This window comes from Sminthopsis crassicaudata, chromosome 3 (assembly GCF_048593235.1).
Source record: "Sminthopsis crassicaudata isolate SCR6 chromosome 3, ASM4859323v1, whole genome shotgun sequence".
Taxonomy (NCBI): domain Eukaryota; kingdom Metazoa; phylum Chordata; class Mammalia; order Dasyuromorphia; family Dasyuridae; genus Sminthopsis; species Sminthopsis crassicaudata.
In genome coordinates, this window is record NC_133619.1 from 586,195,489 (window position 1) to 586,215,629 (window position 20,141).

At 35.9% G+C, this 20,141-nt stretch overlaps 1 protein-coding gene across 1 annotated transcript in view; it reads right to left on the reverse strand.

The window, feature by feature from the left end:
• Window positions 1–20,141, reverse strand: part of CSMD2 (CUB and Sushi multiple domains 2) — a 988,708-nt gene that overhangs the window by 280,342 nt on the left and 688,225 nt on the right. The window contains 1 exon segment of the mRNA XM_074305059.1: window positions 1,782–2,108. Within this exon segment, the coding sequence (XP_074161160.1) occupies window positions 1,782–2,108 (327 nt within the window).

Consider the following 20,141-nt stretch of genomic DNA (forward strand, 5'->3'; position numbering starts at 1 on the left):
ACTGGCAGCACAAATGGCTTGAAAAATACTGCCTTTAAAGGAACAATGTTGGCTAAGTACATCAAGTGTTTTCTAGCTATTTTTTACTATGAATTATCAATGTTAAAAGCTATCACTCTATTCATCTGGGTTTTTTTTCCTTACACACACACACACACACACACACACACACACACACACACACCACACAGGACACAAGAAAATTTAAATGAAATATCTACACTCAAACTGCTGCTAATAATGTTCTTGCTTCACTGACAGATACAACTCAGGCCAAACAGTTGGGGCTTTGAAACTTCATTGGGTCCATGAAATGGGCTAGTCAGGGAGAGTGAGTATTGTTCTCTTTGCCTTTCTATAAATTGACTCCCCTACCTGGAATACACTCCCTTGCCTTTACTACCTCTTAAAATCTTCAACATGGATCAAGCAGAAGCTCAAGGACCAGGTCCTACAGGAAGCCTTCCGAGATACCAGAATTTGCTATCTGAAGTTGTTAGTGATCTCTCGCTTTCTCTCCCTCTCTAATAAAATTTACCACAAAAAGTAAATCTTAAAATACTATATAAATATATGTTGCCATTGTTATTACAAAAAAGAATTTCTAAATATTAGGTATCTAATAATGAAAAGGGCTGCTTCAAGGGAAAGTGAGCTCTTGAATATTGGAAGTATTCAAACAGATTGGATGATCACATGTTGTCTAGAGGATGTGGAAAATATTCTTATATTTAGAAGTTTGATTTGACATATTGTAAATACTTCTAAGTCTGAGGTTCCATGAGTTCCATGAATATATGCGTTTTGAAAAATGTGACAGAAATACATACATATATACAAATCACATACTCACAGACACACAATTCCAACCATTACCCATTCAGTTACTATCAAAAGAACTGATAAAAAAATCAGTCACACAGCATGAATATGCAAGCCCAGAAGCCCAGGGCCATCTTCAAGCAGTGGAAACTTTCTGCTAATAACTATCTTCCATCCATTGTCCCTAGCTCCAGAAATAAACTAATCCCTTTTCCACCTTTCAAACATGCTCAAACTAAAGAACACTGCTCCTTTCAGTTCATTTTCATATAAAATGATCTCTAGTCACCTGTCTTTTTTACTCTGGGTATATTCCAATATGTTAATGTCCCTCCTAAAATGTGGTGCCCAGAATAGAATACAATATTCCAGATGGAGTCTGACCAGGGCAGAATACAATGGGACCATAACCTCACACATTCTGGGCACTGTGTTCCTATTAGTGCATCTTAAAATCAAACCTGCTCTTTCAGGCTGCTATTACATAATGCTGCATTAAACTGAGTTTATGGCCCACTAAAACATTTTGGATCTTTTTTTTTTTTCTTTTTAACATAAAGTGTCCTTTATTTCTTTCTCCCTCTTTATTGGTCTGACCCAACACCTGCCATGGTCTTCAGAAGATAAGGAGCTAGTAAACAGGAAAAATGATTGCAGACTACTGTAATGGATACTAAATGATATGGGCAAGAATATTTCATTGACAGGACAAGAAATTACAGTGTGACAAGAGGAAAAAAACCTTGAAAATCCCAGAATCTCATGCACCATCTGGAGCTAACCATATTCTGTGCTCTCTCTAGACCCTGGTATTATATTGCTTCCTTATTTTTTTCAGAGAGTGATTTTCATTATTCTACTCCTTCATCTCTCCTACTGGATTAAGAGAAGAATTTCCTACCTCCTTCCCCATGGTCCATACCCACAGAAGAAAACTAAGGAAGGATGTATTGACTCACTGGTGAAGGTGATGTTAAAGCCTCTCTTCCCTGTTGAGTGATCTGTCTGGAACTCGAGGCGGGCCACATGGCCACTGCTAGTAAGTGAAGAAGGTATCTGACTTCCTGAGAAGGTGCCCAGAACAGGAGACTCAGCTGTAGCTCCATCTTTGATGGCCAGAAAATCAAATTGAGGTTCCACATCGATATCATTGAAGGCCAGGTGGATGCGGCTCTCAGGCTTGCCAAGGATGAGCCAGACACAGTGCAGGTGATTGCCATATTCTTCAGGATAATTCGGGGATAAGACGATACCAGATGGGCTGGTAAAGTTGAAAAAGCAGGAAACTGCAAAAAAAAAAAAATAGTAGCTCAGGTCAGGTTTTAATTCTTAACACTCACCTTCCCTAACAAAGACCTTACTTAGGCTTTTTATGTTATTTTTATAATTTCTAAAAAAAAAAAGGGGGGGCAGGAAGGGAGACAAAAGAGGATGATGTGAGTTCCAGAAATGTCAGTTTTATTTTACAGGCAGAATTATAGAAAAAAAAAAAAGTAGCAACTAATTGTTCTAGTTTTCTATTGGAACTGAGTTATGCTTAGAAAAGCCTGGTTTGGTTTCTAGGCTAGATTCTAGACTCAGCTGGAATGGGCTGATGACCAACACTGAGATTAGAAAATGTCCCCGTAAATGAGAAAAATATCCCACATCCCCTTTTAATACATTTTTACCTTTCAGAAACACCTCCTTTTATACCTAATAGAGCCTGCTATTCTTTCCCATTGGAATGGGGCAATGACCAAAGAAGGCAGGTATGATAAAACTCACAAGTTCTCAGTGAGGTATGGGGAAATGAATGGCCATCAGAGGGAAAGAAGAAACTTTTAAAAAGAACTCTTAGAAGGGATAATGCTGAGCTAAAGTAATAAATCACTAATGAGGAAATCTCAAGTATTAGTGAGATAATATATGAAGTAGATTTTTCCTTGGAAAGTCTGTTCACCTTACAAGCCATTTCGACAAATGTTTTCTTATCTTTCTATGGTTTGAAGAATTGTTGCATTTCCAAGAGGAAAACTTCTCCAGGAACAAATCATTTCCCTCATTTCCTCATTAAATCAAGAAACACTTGGTAAGCCCCATCCTATATTCTAAGGACTATGGTAGATACAGGGGACAAAAATTAAACCATTCCAACTTTTAAGAGCTTAAAATCTGCAGCATATACATAAGTGTGTACAAAATAAAAGAAGATTATTGATATGGGGGTCACCCACAGCTGAGGACAATAGAAAAGGTGTTATGTATAATGTAGAGCTTGAATGATTTATGAAGGATTTTAAGAGATGGAAAGAGAAGTAATGCTTTTTGGGTTTGGAGGAAAGTTATGAAAATTCATGGAAAAAAGCAAATAAAATTACCTTTATAAGGAACAGCAAAAAGGATAAGTGGGCTGAATCAAAAGATCCAAGAAGAGGATTATGACATATGGTATGTATATATACTAACAGCATGATGTGTGATAACACTATATACTATAACATAAGGTATCATAATATAATATCACTATAAAGGTGGAATGGGGAAAGATTGAAAATGGCTTTGGTGGGGGGGCAGCTAGGTGGTGCAGTGGATAGAGCACCAGCCTGGAAGTCAGGAAGATCTGAATTCAAATCTGGTCTCAGACATTAACACTTACTAGCTGTGCGACCCTGGGCAAGTCACTTAACCCTATTTGCTTTAAAAGAAAAGGGCTGAAAAATATTTAAAAGGAGGAGTTTCTATTTGATTTTAGAGGTAATAGAAAGTCACTGGCATGTTTTGAGTATTCGAGTGCCACAAAGGCCTGCCATTTATGAAAATCACTTTAGCAGCTATGTGGTAGATGGTTTGGAAAGAGCAGTGACTTGAGGCCAAGAAACCAATTAGGAGGCTATTACAATAGTGTAGGTGAGATGTTTCAAGAACTCGGCCAATTAATCAATATGGTCATATAGAAGGAGAGAAGGGAATTGATCTGAAATATATTTTAGGAACAGAATAAACAACAGTTGGCCAATTATTGAATATGTGAAGCATGGGAGAGTTGTGGCTAAGGTTTCAAATCTGAGTGGCAGCAAAAAATTGGTGGACCCCACACACAATGCTAAGTGGGGGGGGTGTTTGAGGGTAAAGATAATTGGTTCTGTTTTGGACTTGGTGAGTATAGGATGCCTAGGAAATTTTTTCATAGGGCATTAACTTCAAACACAAGCTCCTGAAGAAAGCATGAATCATTGAGAGACAGCTATTTAAACATGGAGGAAAATGTTCTTAGATGGGTTCTATAGGGATATTCACAGACAGTGCTCATTTGATCCTTAAATGAAACTGTTTTCTTCAGCGGTACTCAGAACATAGACCTATTACCATAGGGAGTACTATAAGCTTTATACCTTATGGGCCTGACTTAAAATATCCTTATTAAAAAGTTATTCCCCAATTGATAAATGGTCAAAGGATAGAAATGGATAATTTTTAGATGAAATAATTAAAGCCATTTATACTCATATGAAAGAATGCTCTAAGTCACTACTGACTAGAGAAATGCTGATTAAAACAACTCTGAGGTATCACCTCACATATATAAGATTGAGTAAGATGATAGGAAAAGATAATGATAAACATTGGATGGAATGTAGAAAAACTGGGACAGTTGTTGGTGAAGTTGTAAAATGACAATTTGGAACTATACCCAAAACTCTATAAAACTTTGATCCAATAGTGCCACTACTGGGTCTGTGTCCCAAAGAGATCATAAAAGAAGGAAAAGAATCCACATGTGCAAAAATGTTTGTAGCAACTCTTTTTTTTTTGTGGTGGCAAGGAATCAGAAACTGCATGGAGGCCCATCAATTGGGGAATGGCTGAATAAGTTATGGTATATGAATGTTATGGAATATTATTTGTTCTGTAGGAAATTATGAGCAGGCTGATTCAGAAAGGCCTAGAAAGATATGAATTGATACTGAGCAAAATGAGCAGAATCAGGAGAATATTGTACACATTCATAGCAAGATTATGTGATAATCAATTGTGATAAACTTAGTTCTTCTCAGCAATATAGTGATCCAAGAAATTCAATAGATTTGTGATAGAAAACACCATCCTCATTCACAGGAAAAATTATGTAAACTGAATGCAAATTAAAGCATTTTATTTTCACCTTTTTTGTTTGTTTTTTTCTTGTAGTTTTCCCCTTTTGTTCTGATTTCTTTTCACAACATGACTAATATGGAAATATGTTTAAAATGATTATACATGTTTAACCTAGATCAGATTGCTTGTTGTCTTGGGGGTAGGGAGAGTAAGAAGGCAAAAAAATGAAATTCAGAATCTTCCAAAAATGAATGTCAAAAACATATCTTTACATGTAATTAGAAAAATAAAATACTATTAAGTGAAAATATCCTATTTAAAATCATCTCTGTCCTAATTACCAATGCTTATTTGTAAAAGAATCAGAATATTAAAGAGCATATACTTCTGAGGAAGGGAGATAGTCTTACTTCTCTGTCTACTGTTTAACAATGCCTATATTTGGAGGTTTTACAGTAGAAGACAGATGGCCTTCTTGTCAAGACTTGTAGAACAGATTCTTTTTCAGATTTTTATTGAACTAGATGGCCTCTAAAATTCTATGAGCATTGTAACTCTGAGTGGTAAAATTACTTAAAACAATTTAGAATCTCCTCAAAAAAAGTTTTTAAAAACTTTAGAGAATTGAAGTCTTACCAGTTAGAAGGGGAAAGAGATAAAATTCTAGAATATGAGAACTAAAAGACAGTTTAATGATTTTTTCGCCTAACTTCCTCATAGAACAACTGGCAGGGGGAAGGAAAGGTGAATTATCTATGATTATAGAGTTAGCTAGTAATAGAGTTGGTACTATAAATTAGATCTTTTGATTGCCCTGTTTATCAAAAAAAAAATTTGTTTAAGTATTGTAATTGAGGGAAAACAAATCTTAACTTTTAAGAAAATGGAGTATCTATCATGAATGTGAACTGATTTTAATCAATCAAGGATTAAATTGCAATAACATTTTCCTTTAAAGATCTGCCATGAAGAAAAATGTCCAATACCTGCATAATTTCATTACTTTACTATACAAAGATCACTCTTGATAGGTACAGCTACCTGGTTCCCTTATTGCTACTCAAAGTTCTTCAGAGAAGAGTCAGGCCAGAAGTTATCACAGAATTATAGAATAGTAATGCTAAAAAAAAAAAAAAATAGCTGAGGTCATTTGATCAAATCCCTTATTTTACAAAAAGAAAAAAGAAAACAAAATTGCATACACAGAAAGGAAGAACTTGTCTAAGCTCATACAATGAGTTAGAATAAGTGATTTTCAGTATGTATGTATGTGTATGTATATGTATATGTACACAACATACTAACTTTTATTTTCTCTGCAAAAGATTTTTTAGATCTACTCTACCATTTTGGTACAACCTGTTATCTTACACCACTCTACCTAAATGTCTCTGCCCAAATAACATTTGTTCATCCCTGCTTGCCCTTCCCTTTTTTTCTCCCTGCCTTAGATCAAGATGGAGCAACAGCCAGTAGAATATTTACTCCTTGAGGGTACCTTGAGGGTACCTTTTTTTTTTCTTTGTATGCATCACATCTAGCACAGCACCTGGCATTTGGTGGGATGGAGCACAGAAATGTCCAGATCTATGACTGTGGAAAGTCCTTCCATGAACAAAAGGGAAAAGGAAGGAAGAAGGAATCAAGCATTTATATAATGTCTGCTATATGTCAGAAGCTGTGCAAAGCATTTTTACAAATGTCTCATTTGAGCCTCAAATTAATTCTGTGAGATAGGTATTATTATCATCCCCACTTTACAGATTGAAAAAGAAAATAGACACACAGATGTTGAATCATTTATCCAGAGTCACATAGTAAGTATCTGGGGCCATATTAGAACTCTGCTTTTCCTTACTCCAGGCCCAGTGCTCAAGTCCTTATACCATCCTAGCTGTAGGTATCTAACTTATTGGAAAATCATCTAAAAGTTCTAGTTCTTTAATTACCTAAGGGACACTGAGAGGTTAAGTAACATGCTTGTATGTCAGATGAATTACTTGAACCCTATATTTACTACTCCATGTCTCTTCATTAACACAAAGCTGGTATTTAATTGCTAGATAAACTGAAATGACCCACACAGTCTCGGGGGACAGTATGATCTTGGGATCATAAATTGTGAGCTATTAAAGACCAGCTGTTAGTCAAACTTTGTTCTAAAACCATCCTATACATCATTTCTTATAGTACGAGAGTATTCCATCACAATCACATACCATCATTTGTTCAATCATTCTCAATTGATTGGTATCCCCTCAATGTCCAATTCTTTGCCATTACAAAAAGAGCTGCTTTAATATTTTTTGGTACAAATACATCTCTTTCCCTTTTCTTTGACAACCTCTTTGGGATACAAACCTAGTAGTGATTTTTCTGGATCAAATGGTTTTTGTTGTTTAGTCATTTCAATTGTGTTCATTTTTTTGTGACCCCATTTAGGGTGTTCTTGCCAAAGAAACTTCTCCAGTTTATTTTACAGAAGAGGAAACTGAGTCAAACAGGATTCACATAGCTGGTAAGTTTTTGAGTGCATTTGAACTCAGGGTTTCCTGAATCCAGATGAAGCACTTTTATCTCCTGCCACTACCTCACTTTCCAGATGGAAGAGTATGCACAGAATTGTTTTTTTAGCTTTTATGGTATAGGTTCCAAATTGTTCTTCCAAATGATTAGCATTTGCAATTCTACCAACAGTGTATTGATGTCCTTTTTACCCCACATCCTGCCATTTTTTCTTTTCTTTTCTTTTTTTTTTTTTTTTTTGTCATGTTAGCCAATACAATGAGTAGAAGGTGGAATCTCATAATTATTTTAATTTACATTTCTTCAATCAATAGTATTTTAGAGCATTTTTCACAACTATTGATAGCAATAATTCTTCTTCTGAAAACTACTGTTCATATCCTTTGACCACTTATTTGGGCAATGGCTCTTACTTTTATAAATTTGGCTCCATTCACTATATATTTGAGAAATGAGGCTTTTATCAGACAAACTTGTGGTGAATAATTTCCCCCAGTTTCTTGTTTTCCTTCTAGTTATATTTTCCTTTAGTTATATTTGTTTTGTTTCTGTGAATGTATTCAATTCATGTAGTTAAAATTATTCATTATATTTCCCATGATCCTCTTTCTCTCTTGTTTGGTTATAAATTCTTCTCTTATCCATACATCTGATAGGTAAATGTTTCTATGTTCCCCTAATATACTTTAGATATTACTCATTACATTTAAATTATTTATCTATTTCGTACATTTTTGGTACATGGTGTGAGATGTTGTTCTATGCCCAGTTTCTGCAATACCATTTTCTGGTTTTCCCAGGAATTTTTGTCAAATGATGAGTTCTTTCTCTAAAAGCTTAGATCTTTGTGTTTATCAAAACCTAGATTATTAATACGTATTGAATAATTTATTCCACTGATACATCACTATTTCTTAGCCAATACTAAGCCTATATATCTGATTATTCTGATGATTACTACTTTGTAATATAGTTTGAATTCTGTCATTGCTAGGCTGCCTTCTTTTACATTTTCATTGATTATTTTGATATCTTGATTTTTTTTATTCCTCCAGATGAACTTGTTACTATTTTTTCAAGTTTTATAAAAAATTATTTAGAGATTTGATTGGTATGTCATTAAATCCTTAAATTAGGTAGAACGGTAATTTTTATCATATTGGCTAGGCCTATCCATGAAAAATGAGTGTTTTCTCCCATTGTTTAGATGTCTTCATTAGTGTGAAGTGTATTGTAATTATATTCATATAGTTCATGGGTTTGCTTTGTCAGGTATTTTCTATTTTTTCCTGGGGTAGTATCTATTCCTGAAGGGCCTTCTGCAACTTAAGGATTACAGAGCCTAAAACTAATAAATAACACAAATTACTAGCTAGAAAATGAGCTCCATTGCCCAGTAGAACAGAAGTGAGTGAAGAAAAAACAAGGTCCCAGGGTTAAATAAATTTTGTTATATTTAATAAAGAGAAGATGATATGACAAGCTAGTAACTCCAAGTAATGAAGGGGAATGAATGAACAAATAGTTGGATAACTGAATGAATCAATGAATGAATTGTGAGTGTGTTCTATGTATAAAACATTGTAAATGTCTCAAGATTCTGACAGAAATGATAAAGGCACTTGGAAAAAAAGTAAACCTCCTCCCATTTCCACTTATCTTTTTTCTTATTTCATACTTTTGCCGTAGGGAAGGTTTTCTAGAGTGCTAAAACCAGGTATATCAATGGCTCAACAATCAGTCTGTAAAGTCTTACTCCTTCAATCCCAGAATCAAGACCCTGGCATCTTATCCTTTCCTTCTCTCCTTCCTTACTTCCTAAGAAAAATGGCTAATTCTGAGAAACTTAGTAGAATAAATTTATTCCATTTGCTGCTATGCAGCTGGCCTGGATAAGAGGCCAAAACAATACTGGTCCATTGGATCCATCCAAGGTTCCTCCCACAATCCCCTCTCTTCTTCCTTATCAAAGGGCTGCCAGCTTCTGACTAGGAAAGATAGGCTGCTTTTTATCAATACTGCAATCACCACTTTTTGTTAAGAGAAACAGTTGTGCTTCCCATTGACCTCATCCCTCACTTTTAAGAGAATTTTTTTCAGCATTTGAAAAAATGTGAGAAGGCAAGTGTCCAGGGAATATGATTTTTTCTGCCCCTGGGCTAATAAATTTAACATATTTCCCTAATGACATCTGGCCAGTGTTGGCTATCTAGCTCCCTGGCTAAAGTGAGAAAGTGAAAGAAATATAAGGATCCAATTGAGTGCTTGACAATGTATAAGGCAGAAGAAATGGAACAAGGAGAAAAAGGGAGGAAAGAGATAAAACAGTTTTAGAAGAATAAAGGGAAGAGAAAAGAAGAGTAATATGAAAGTGATTAAAGGAAGGATGAAGTATGGGAAGAAAAAAGACAGAATGAGAAAAGAAAAGATAAAAGATGAAGGAATGATGAAAACAGAGAAAGCAGAGAGGGAATGGATGAAGAATAAAAGATTTTTTTCAGGATGAGAATCCTGAAAATCTCATCCTACTGTTAACCAATATTCTAACTCCTTTCACTCTACCCTTATTCCTCTTTGCATCCTCCAGATCAGAGATGTAAAACAGATGCCCACAGCTGGCAAAATTCCTGATTGTAGCCTGAACCAGATAAAAATGTAATTGGGGATTATTTAACAAAATCAACAAAAACTTAATAAAACAGAGAGGATGTTAATATGTGGTTTTCTAAAGCAGTGGGCTGCTAATAGGGACCTTTATGTACAGCTCAGTGATCACCTTCTATTTGAGTTTGACTTCACTACTCTAGATAATGCTTCACTCTCTGTTCTTACCATTCAAGTGAGAAAATCTCCCCTTGTTTATTCTACTCTGAACATCTTCTAACATTCATTAGATATAACATGACATATTCAGTCTTACAGCTTTGTACAGTCTGAGCATTTTAATCAGATTCTACAAGTTTAGGATGAATACACTATAATAACTCAGCATTACCAGACCATCTCCTCCTGCCCCACCTCCCCAACTTCAGTGCTTTTCTGTTCTAGTCATCTGTACCCAAATTCCTAATCTCTCTATATAAATTTTATTCATGTTATTTCCCTGCTTGTTCTATTTTAATGTATTCTTCTTACTGACTTTAACAAACAGTTCAGAGTCCCTTTCCTCCATCTCATTCTTCATAATTATCATTGTTGTTTTCAAGTGTAATTATACTATATTGACACTATGTTCTCTCCTAGATATTCCCATGATAATGGATTTCTCCATCTATAAAATGAAGGGATTCAATTCCCTCTCTGCTTTCTAGAGATACTAAGAAAGTAAAAGACAGTGGAGATCAATATACTTTAAAATTCTGAATGAAAAGATCTGGAGGGTAATACTATAATCGCAACCCACAATACCCATATGTGCATATATAGGCTCTCTTGATCCCACATAGGCCTTCTTAATCCCAGACACCAACAATAGGTAGGAACAGAATACTAAAACAATGGGGTTTCATGGGCAAAAAGATATAAAGAAAGCTTTTTCAAAGGGAAAAGAATAGGAAGAGCAGAACATAGTCCACACCCTCACTACCCACCCGGGAAGGATTACAAAGAGGAGAAGGTGTTATATGAAGGAACTTTGAAGGCCATCAAATTCAATTATAGATCCAAATTTTAAATATGAGGAAAGTAGGCAGAGAAAGGATAAATGGCTTTGCCTACCTACATCACAGCAAATAAGTGTCTAAGATAGCATTTGAATATGTTTTCCTGATTATAAATTCAGTGCTAACTCCACTGTCCCATGCTACTGTCCAAAGGAATAATTTGATGAACACCATTCATTTCATAGAATATCAGAAGGATACTAGAGGGAGCACCAAAAGGAGTCCCAAGGGTTATATTGCACACTAGAAGAAGTAGGGGTACCCTCTTTAATATTTCAGGAAAATGAACCCGAACTTTCGGCTCAAAGACCATAAAATACAGAGAAATCCCTCCTTTCTACGGCAGCCTTAAATGATGGGAAGTTGTTCCTTACAACTAGCTAGCAGAAATCTGTCTTTCTTTAGCTCCCTCCTTTTGATCTGTATTTGGGCCTCTGTGTTCAAGCAGTATAAATTGGATATTTCTTCCACAGGAGAACTTTTCAAATATTTAAAGACTACTATCATTCTGCTTGCAAGTGTTCTTTTTTCTGGGCTAACATGTAAATTTGGAAGAACACCAGCTGGGATGAGAAAGGAGAAGATATATACCTGACAGAACTTATAGAATGAAAAGAAATTATGGGAATTATGAAAATTTTGACCCTGAAGGTGAGATGAGAAAATATTTCTCTTTCATTTTTCTGAGATTTAGGTTTTCTGAGATTTCTGAGTCTTTGGCTTGTGTTTAAATTGTATTTATTGTCAGAGTTGGTTCATGTGTTAGTTTTGTCGAACTTTCCCTGAAAGTGATGTAAAAAATTAATAATTTTTAAAAAGGAATTACAAATTCTCAGAATTAGAAATAGCCTCAGAAAGCACTTAATTCAAACCATCAAAGTTAATGCTCACTTGGGGGTGAAAAAAAGGAACTATTGCTATATTTTGGTTTTGATCAAATTGATATTAATACAGCACATTGTTAATGAGTCTATAGTCACTGAATTGATTCCATGGATGACAGCTCATTCCCCAATCCCTAATCATAGCAAGCCATCTCACAAATGTATGCTTGTCATTAAAAGTATATAAATGTTTATATAGATAGATATTTATCAAGCATCTATTATGTGCCAGACACTGTGCTAAGACTAGTATTACCAAAAAAAAGGTAAAAAAAAAGCAGCCCCTGTTCTCAAGAAGCTCAAGCTTTGGGGAAGAGTACATATTGATAGTTATATACAAACAGGATAATTTGGAAAAAAATTTCAAAATAATTTGACTGAGGCATGAAGAAGCCATTAGGTTTAGTAATTAAAAGATCACTGGTGACTATCAATGCCTCCACTTTCTTTCCTCTCTTCTTTACTCTGCAGTCTATATTCCAGCCTCATAATTTAAATGAAAATCTGCAGTCTGGCTTTCCATTTTGTCTTTTATTATGGGTCTGTGCATATGCCATTTCCATTTAAGCATAGGTTTAGTATAGTATACTATACTAGTCTTTGGAACTTGGCTAACTAATCTACTGAAGGAGGAAGATTATATATATGAACTCAAAAATCATTCCAGCTCTATTATTGGGTCCTATTTACTGGAAGAATCTATAGTTTCCATTTTACTTCTATGAATCTACCTATACTATATGGCCCACTCAAAGTAGCAGAAACATACTAGACCTGAACTTTAGTATTAGCATTTACAGATGGTGGGAGCTAATTTGAGTCTTGCAAAAGTGAGAAAGAAAATCATTCCAGGCATGAGTGTGAGCCAGTGACAAAGCAGGACATCAAGAACTGCAAAGAATTTCACCACAACCAACATCCCTAGACAGTAGTGAATGTTGATAGGGAATAAATAAGGAAAAGACTATTAAGAGGGGAAGGGATTGTGCAATGAAGAACTTTAAAAGCCATAGAATTTTATATTTGATCCTAAAGTTAGTAGGGGAGCCACTGAAAATTATTAAGTAAAGAAGTAAAATGATAAAAATCTGGCATTTATTAAGATCACTTTGTGGCAGCTGTGTGAAGGAGATTTTACAAGGGGGATAACTTGATAGACCCCACCAGAAAACAAAACTGCACAAAATTCAGACTGTTCTAAGACCACTCTTCAGTTCTACTTCATAAGCTGTAAAATTAGCATATCTGTGACATGAAGCACCTGATCTTTCTATAAGTTTTATCTTCTTGCTCCAGGTTCTTTGCTAAAGTTTTTTGGAACTTAGCTACTTTAATTGGTGTTACAATTAATATAAACTGCCCCTTGACTTAGAAAAAAAAGTTCAGGTATGAAATGAGGCTCCCTATTGCGTCTAGGAAAGGAACTCTTTTGTTTGATATTTAAAGACCTCACAACTTGGCTCCAAGCTACTTGTCTAGGCTTATTATACATTACTCCTTTTCATGAACTTTATAGTCCAACAAAAATACCTTTCTTCATATTCTTCACGTGACATTCACTCTCCATGGCAGGCCTTTGTATAGACTGTTCCTCATATCTGAAACACACTCCAGTTTCATTGCTGCCCCTTAAAATTTCTTACTTTCTTCAAACATTCTCTCCTAAAGCCATCAGTGCTTTGCTCTAGCCTTAGAAATTGTCTTGTGTATATGGAGTATATATTCTGTTTAAAACTGTATGTGAACTGGTTTCCCAAAATTGAACATAAGTTCCTTGATGGCACAGACTATTTCATTTTTAGCCTTTGACTGCCTGACTTTAGGACAGTGCTTGGCACAAAGTAGATTATCAATAAATGCTTGATTATTTGAAAAGTAAGTAGCAAGAGAGAGGCCAAGAACAAAATTCCAGAGAAGCAAAACTCTACATTTCACTATCGGCTCAAGATCCTTAAAGTGCTGACTTTGTTCTAGTCTTTCCTTTTTTTTCATAAAGGTTATAATGATTTCTGATTTTCTATTATATTAAATTTGCATTTTTTTGTTGGGTTTTCCATTCCTGCCATAATCTTTCTACCATGCCCCATTCTCTCCTCCTTTGTCATAGTCTTTGAAAAGGGATTCTTTTGCCTTGTCAAAGCCACTTCTCCCCAATTGTATCCTTTTTTTGTTTCTTCCAGAATCTTTACTATTCCATCATTCACTGTCTTTCATCTTAATTCCTAATCCATTGTCTCTTTCCTTCTACCTAGAAATGAAACTAGGTTTTCCCCATTCTTTAAAAAAAACAAAACAAAAACTTTCTTTTGGCATCTCCCCAAGCTACTGTCACATATCTCACACAATTACCCAATGTGAGAGTTGGAATGGACCTCAGTGGCTATCTATTCCAATTCATACAGACAAATAAAATATCCCTGCCACATCCCTGACAAGTGTTTGCTCAGCCTCTGCATCAGACCTCTAAGGAGGAAGAGCTTACCACCTCTCCAGACAATCTATTCTACCTTTGAACACCTCTAACTTTATAGGAAATTTTTCCTGATATGAAGTCGAAATCTGCTTCTTTGAATCTGAAATTTCTACAAACTGCCACTGGGTCTGCCCTTTGGAGCCACACAGAAGAAGACCAATCCTAAACCCACAGGGGTTTAGCAAATAGCAAATTTATTTCAACTGATCCTCACATATCAATGATTTTTAGGGTCATGCTTCTACTCTACTCACTTACTAGTTTGTTGATGTATGGTGACTCCTTTACATGAACACAAAATTTCAAAATAATGTTTAGTTATAGTACAGTATGAAGGGCATATTGATGGGGTATAGCTTCTAGGGAAATGTTGCAATAATCCTGAGGTCCCCTGATTTTAGAAGAAACATTGCTTACTGTCAGATATACAATCTGCCAATAGCTCTTAAGACCTGGCCTTGGAGTGGTAACAACTTTGAGATCCCATAGTTTAGGAGTACTATATACAACCATTGCTGACTATCAGATAAACAATCTGTTGTTCAGTGATAACAAAGTTCCTGAGACAATAGTGAATAGACCACCCCTCAGACCTACTTGTAAGCCATAAAATTAGCAAATAAGTAACATGAAGCTCCTGGTCTCTAATTTTTTTCCTATAAATTTATCTTCTTGCTCCTAGTTAGTTCTCTGATAATTCTTTTGGAACTTAGACTGCTTCAGTTGACATTACAGTTATAAATAAACTCTGCCCCTTGACTTGGAGATAGATTCAAGTCTGCAAATTCTTTTGAGATACCTCACAATGCTGGTCTGAAAACCCAATGATTTTGGATCTCTTTTGAACCTCAACATTTGGTGGTGGCCCTATATGCGAAAAGTCTGGTCTCCCCTGGCTTTAATCCCTCTTGGCCAAGGTAACCCCCCCCCCCATTCTTTTTCTTCCCATTAGCAACAGAGAAAGCTTATCTGGGTTATCTTGAGCTCCATGCTCAGCAAATTTTCTTTGACTGACGATGCTCAGATTTGGAAATTCTTACAATAATCTTTTCACTCTCCCTGGGACACTGGAGAAGGCAAGGTGCTATAGGAATAGTAATTTTATGGTTTTTGGCAAAGATGGGACAATCTTCTTCCACATCATTTTTGTCTGTCTGCACCTCTATGCAGAATGTCTATGTTATATTTGTTTTGTGAGCTAGATTTTGTTACCTGAAAAGATTTAAAATGCAGGCAGCAAAAACAAAACAAAACAAAACAAACTTTTATGCTGTAGTTAGAACACTGGGAAATATTCCTTAACATCCTTAGCTTCTACCTTAGAAAGGGAAAAGCCTGACTTTTTTCCTGTGGACCCCAATTTTGACTAAACTGTGGTCTATAGAAATAAAGTTAGCTAATTAAAATTATAGAACTGCTAAAATAACATCTTAGATTCTCAAGGTTTTGAGAGCAATGATTAAGGAGGTTGGCAATTAGTCATTTTAAGATTGCAAGAAAAAATTCCTGAGACATTGGAGATAATTCCAGGAATTTACCCCATTCTGAAAGACCAAGATAAATAGCAACATTTTGCTAACCCTTCCTTTATGACAATCTTGTCCAGAGTCCCCTTCTATTCCATTGGAAAAGGAAAAAAAAAATACATAAAGGCTAAGCTAGCATCCCAGAAGATATTAAGGGACGCTCTCTACAACCCTGATCATACTCAGTGTGGTTCACTCCCTGGAGTCCTGAGTGTATCTCAGGGGTGGGGATTGCTAACAAGATTGATTTAGCTCATATCCTCTCCAAACCTCTCTCAACTCAAGATCAGATTAGGAAAAGAGAATGCTGAAAAACTGTAAGAAAACTCAAATTCTGTCTCCCTTGTACAAAAATAGGAAGCAGCAGCAGAGCAGGGGGGACCCCATACAATCTTGCCCAAGCACCTCTTCAACCCAGTTTGGGAGTGGGGTGGTCAGGCCCCATAGTCAGCATTCCCTGAGTCCTGTACCTGAAACTACCATCAAAGGGAGATCCTGGCACCAGCTATCCCAGCCTTCAGAAGGCAACTGTCTGGAAAGAATCTGGATGCCCCTGGAAGCATTAAACATGGCAGTTTGAAGTGAGAAAACCAGTCAGCCTCTGAATTTGGTTTCTCTGTCTCAGTCGCAGATATGTATTATCTAGTTTATGGCAAATTATTTTATCTCTGCCTAGTTTTCTAATTTGTAAAGAGAAATAATAATTGATATTGTGAAGATCACATGTGGCAGAAGTTCTTAGAATAAAACAAATGCTATATGAATGTTAACTGTTTTATTGGATATAATGGCTTCATATTTGGTAACTTTATATGGAATTTTAGATGCCACCAACATGCAATGCCAATGTTAAGATAAATGGGGGGTGTGTGTGTGTGTGTGTGTGTGTGTGTGTGTGTGTGTGTGTGTGTGTGTAAAGTAATTTGGAAACAAATTCGAGTAAACTAAGGTCATCACACCTGGCCTTCCCAGAACTAGGAGGAAAGTACATAATAGAAAGAGAATCTTTTTCTCTTTCTTTCCCCTTCCCTCCTTCCCTGACTGCAGCAGTAATACATGGATGGAAGGATAAAAGGAAGAGAAAGAAAATATACTCAGTTCAGGAAAATTTGTTATTTGAGAAATGATAGTCAAAGCAGTTTTAAAGGAGCTTTAATCAAAGCCTACTAAAGAGATATGTAAATTGTAATCTATTTTCACTGATAGTATAAATAGAAGATTTAAGAGTTTCAGAACTTTAGGAAAACAAAAAAGCAGTTCACTGCTATTTTTAAAAAGCTGGTAGCAAATAACCTGTTTTTGCATGCTCTGAAGTCAGATTTCTGAGGGCTCTGTCAATAAAAACTGGCACTTAACCCTTTTTATGGCTCACAAAAGAGAAACAGTTTTTTTGTGAATTGGAAAATAACCAAATGGAATTAAGTTGGTCTGGAACATGTAATTAGAATTTAGGGAGTCTCATAAACTAAAGTTAAGTCGATTTTAAAATCTATTCTATCTCAATTTTAAGATTTGTTGTTTTCTCTCTAAAACAAAGACACTTATTTAAGGGAACAGAAGGGGAAGTTGGAATCCTCCCTGAGAACTCCCACAGCTACAACAGCTTGGGGACAGAAGAACTAAAAGAAGGTGGAAAGTTTATTTATCCTTGCTAATCCTATTTTATAATGTTTTGTAAATATAATTAATGGAATTAGGTATTTCCACCTTTGCTAGAAAATTAAGAGGAAAATACTGCTAAGAGTATTTGGCAATTACTTTTGAAAATTCTAAGATTAACTATGTTACTTGGAATTGTTGTCCTGTTAAACTTAAAATTGGTTAATTACTATGTGCAGAATAATAGGGATGAGCTGAAAATGAAAACCATCAGTTTGCCTTCAATTATGAGGGTATGTAGCATCCTTTTTCTCCTTTACAGAGTGGGATAGGTAGGTATCAAACAGCACAGACGCCAATAGTTGAGGTGGCCAAGAGCAAGTTTAGCACCTTCTCTTGGGTCTCTGTCAGCTCCTCTTAATTTGTAAACTTGCCAGTTTTCTTGAAACCATCAGAGCAAACAAGGTCATCAGCCCTGAGAAATGAGCTTGTTTGAGATGTATATAGTTCCCAAACAAGGAATGTGTTTATTAAGAATCTATAAGCTTGTTTATTATTAGAAATGATTTCTTATTATTGGTCCTTACACAAGGATGAGTTTTAAACTCAAGAAGAGTAACAAAATTTCCTATGTGTGTGTGTTCTGATAAATTTTTATTGCTTATTGCAACTTCATGAGAATAAAAATGATGTAACTACCTCTAAGTTATGATTGATAAAATTTGCTATTAGAGACAAAATCTCTTGGGACTGTAATGAATATTCTTTTGAATTTTGAATTTGAATATGATTGTAAAATGGATCATTAAGTCAGTAACATACCATTTAAGAGAAATGCCATATGTTACTCAGTAACGCCATCCTGAACTGTTACAGGTAGACATCTATCTGGTCAAGAAATGGGAGGACAACCTTAGCCTCTGTTCAAGGTCGGATACTTTTGACTCAGTTTCCCAGTTCTGTTTCTTTATTTTCTCACCTGACTATGAGGTGGAATTTTTACATGATTGGTTGTCAAACAGAGATAAGGATACTATTATCATCATGTCCCTACTTTTTCTATAAAAAATTTCTATAATCAGAGAAAGTAGTTGTAAGAAGCCATGAGAACAATACAAGTATGTAAGATCTTGCATTTTCAATCTGAAAATATGTATTCATTATATCCTAAATAATTAGGTAAATGATTGGATATACACCTATATTAAATTACATCCCTAAATTAATATACTCTCTAAGGGACCTAACTGTTATTCTATTGGTTATTAAAACAAATCTGAAACATCTTGTCACTACTTGAACCTGCCTCAAAGAAAACAACTGAGTACTTTCCTGGACATGGCCAGATTTTGTAGAAGGCTCTGACATACTTCCCCTCCAGGCTAAGCTTTTATGACCCCTAAAAACTAAACTGACTCAGCATTAGCCTGTCTAATTTAGGAATGTCTTCTACTCTGTATGTTGATGAAGGGTGGAGCCAGGCCTTAGGGGTTTTGACTCAGTCTCTTGAATCCAATTCTAGGCCATTGCTTACTTCTGAAAGCAACTTAATTTGGTGTCCTTGGAGTGACCATCCTGTCTTAGAGCAGTAGCTGCCATAGCCCTTCTAATTGAGGAAGCCTCTAAGTTCACCTTAGGCCAACCATTGGAAGTTCTACTGAGTCAAAGCCTTTTTTGAAGCCAAAGGTCATCTGTGACTCATGGGAGGCTTGCCAGGTATTAGGCTCTCCTTTTAGACACCCCCAGATTGACTTTCTGTGTATACCACATTCTCAACCTTGCCACCCTGCTTCCTGACAGCACTCAGTTGGGTGACTTTATTCACAATTGTGAGGAAGCTTTGCATTCTGTCTCTTCCAGTCTACCTGACTTGAGAGACATTCCTCTCACAACCTAGAGGGTAAATACTTTTTTTTTTGCTCATGTTTGACCCCTCATTTTTAATCTACTTGTGAGATTTGTTTCTTTCAGATTCCAAGCCATGAACTTCCAACTACTCATAACTGCAATATCACCTGCTACTTGATTCTAAAACTCAGCATCTCTTGGATGCTGCTGCCACCACCTTCAAGTCACTTGTCTTCCCTCCTCAGCCTGGACTCCACTAGGCAGGGCCAGCTCTATGACCCTTCTTAGCCAACAGCAGCTCCAGAAGATGAGACCTTCATCCCTTTGTTCCTAATGAATTTGGGCCTTAACTGCTTGAGGGTGGAATGATAGGGTACGGCTTCTAAGAAAATGCTGCAATAACCTTGAAGCCCCCTAACCTTAAGACAAACATTGCTGACTGTCAGATAAACAATCTGTTGGTCAGTGATAATAAAGTTCCTGAGACAATGGAATAGACCACCTCTCAAACCTACCTGTAAGTCATAAAAGTAGCAAATAACGTGAAGCTCCTAGAGTCTATCTTCTTGTTCCTAGTTCTCTGCTAAATTCTTTTGGAACTTAGTCTGCTTCAATTATAATAAATATTGCCCTATGACTTGGAAATGGGTTCGAGCCTGAAATTCTTTTGAGACACTTTGCAACACCAGCCTGAAACCCCAATGTTTTTGAGTTTTCTTTTGAA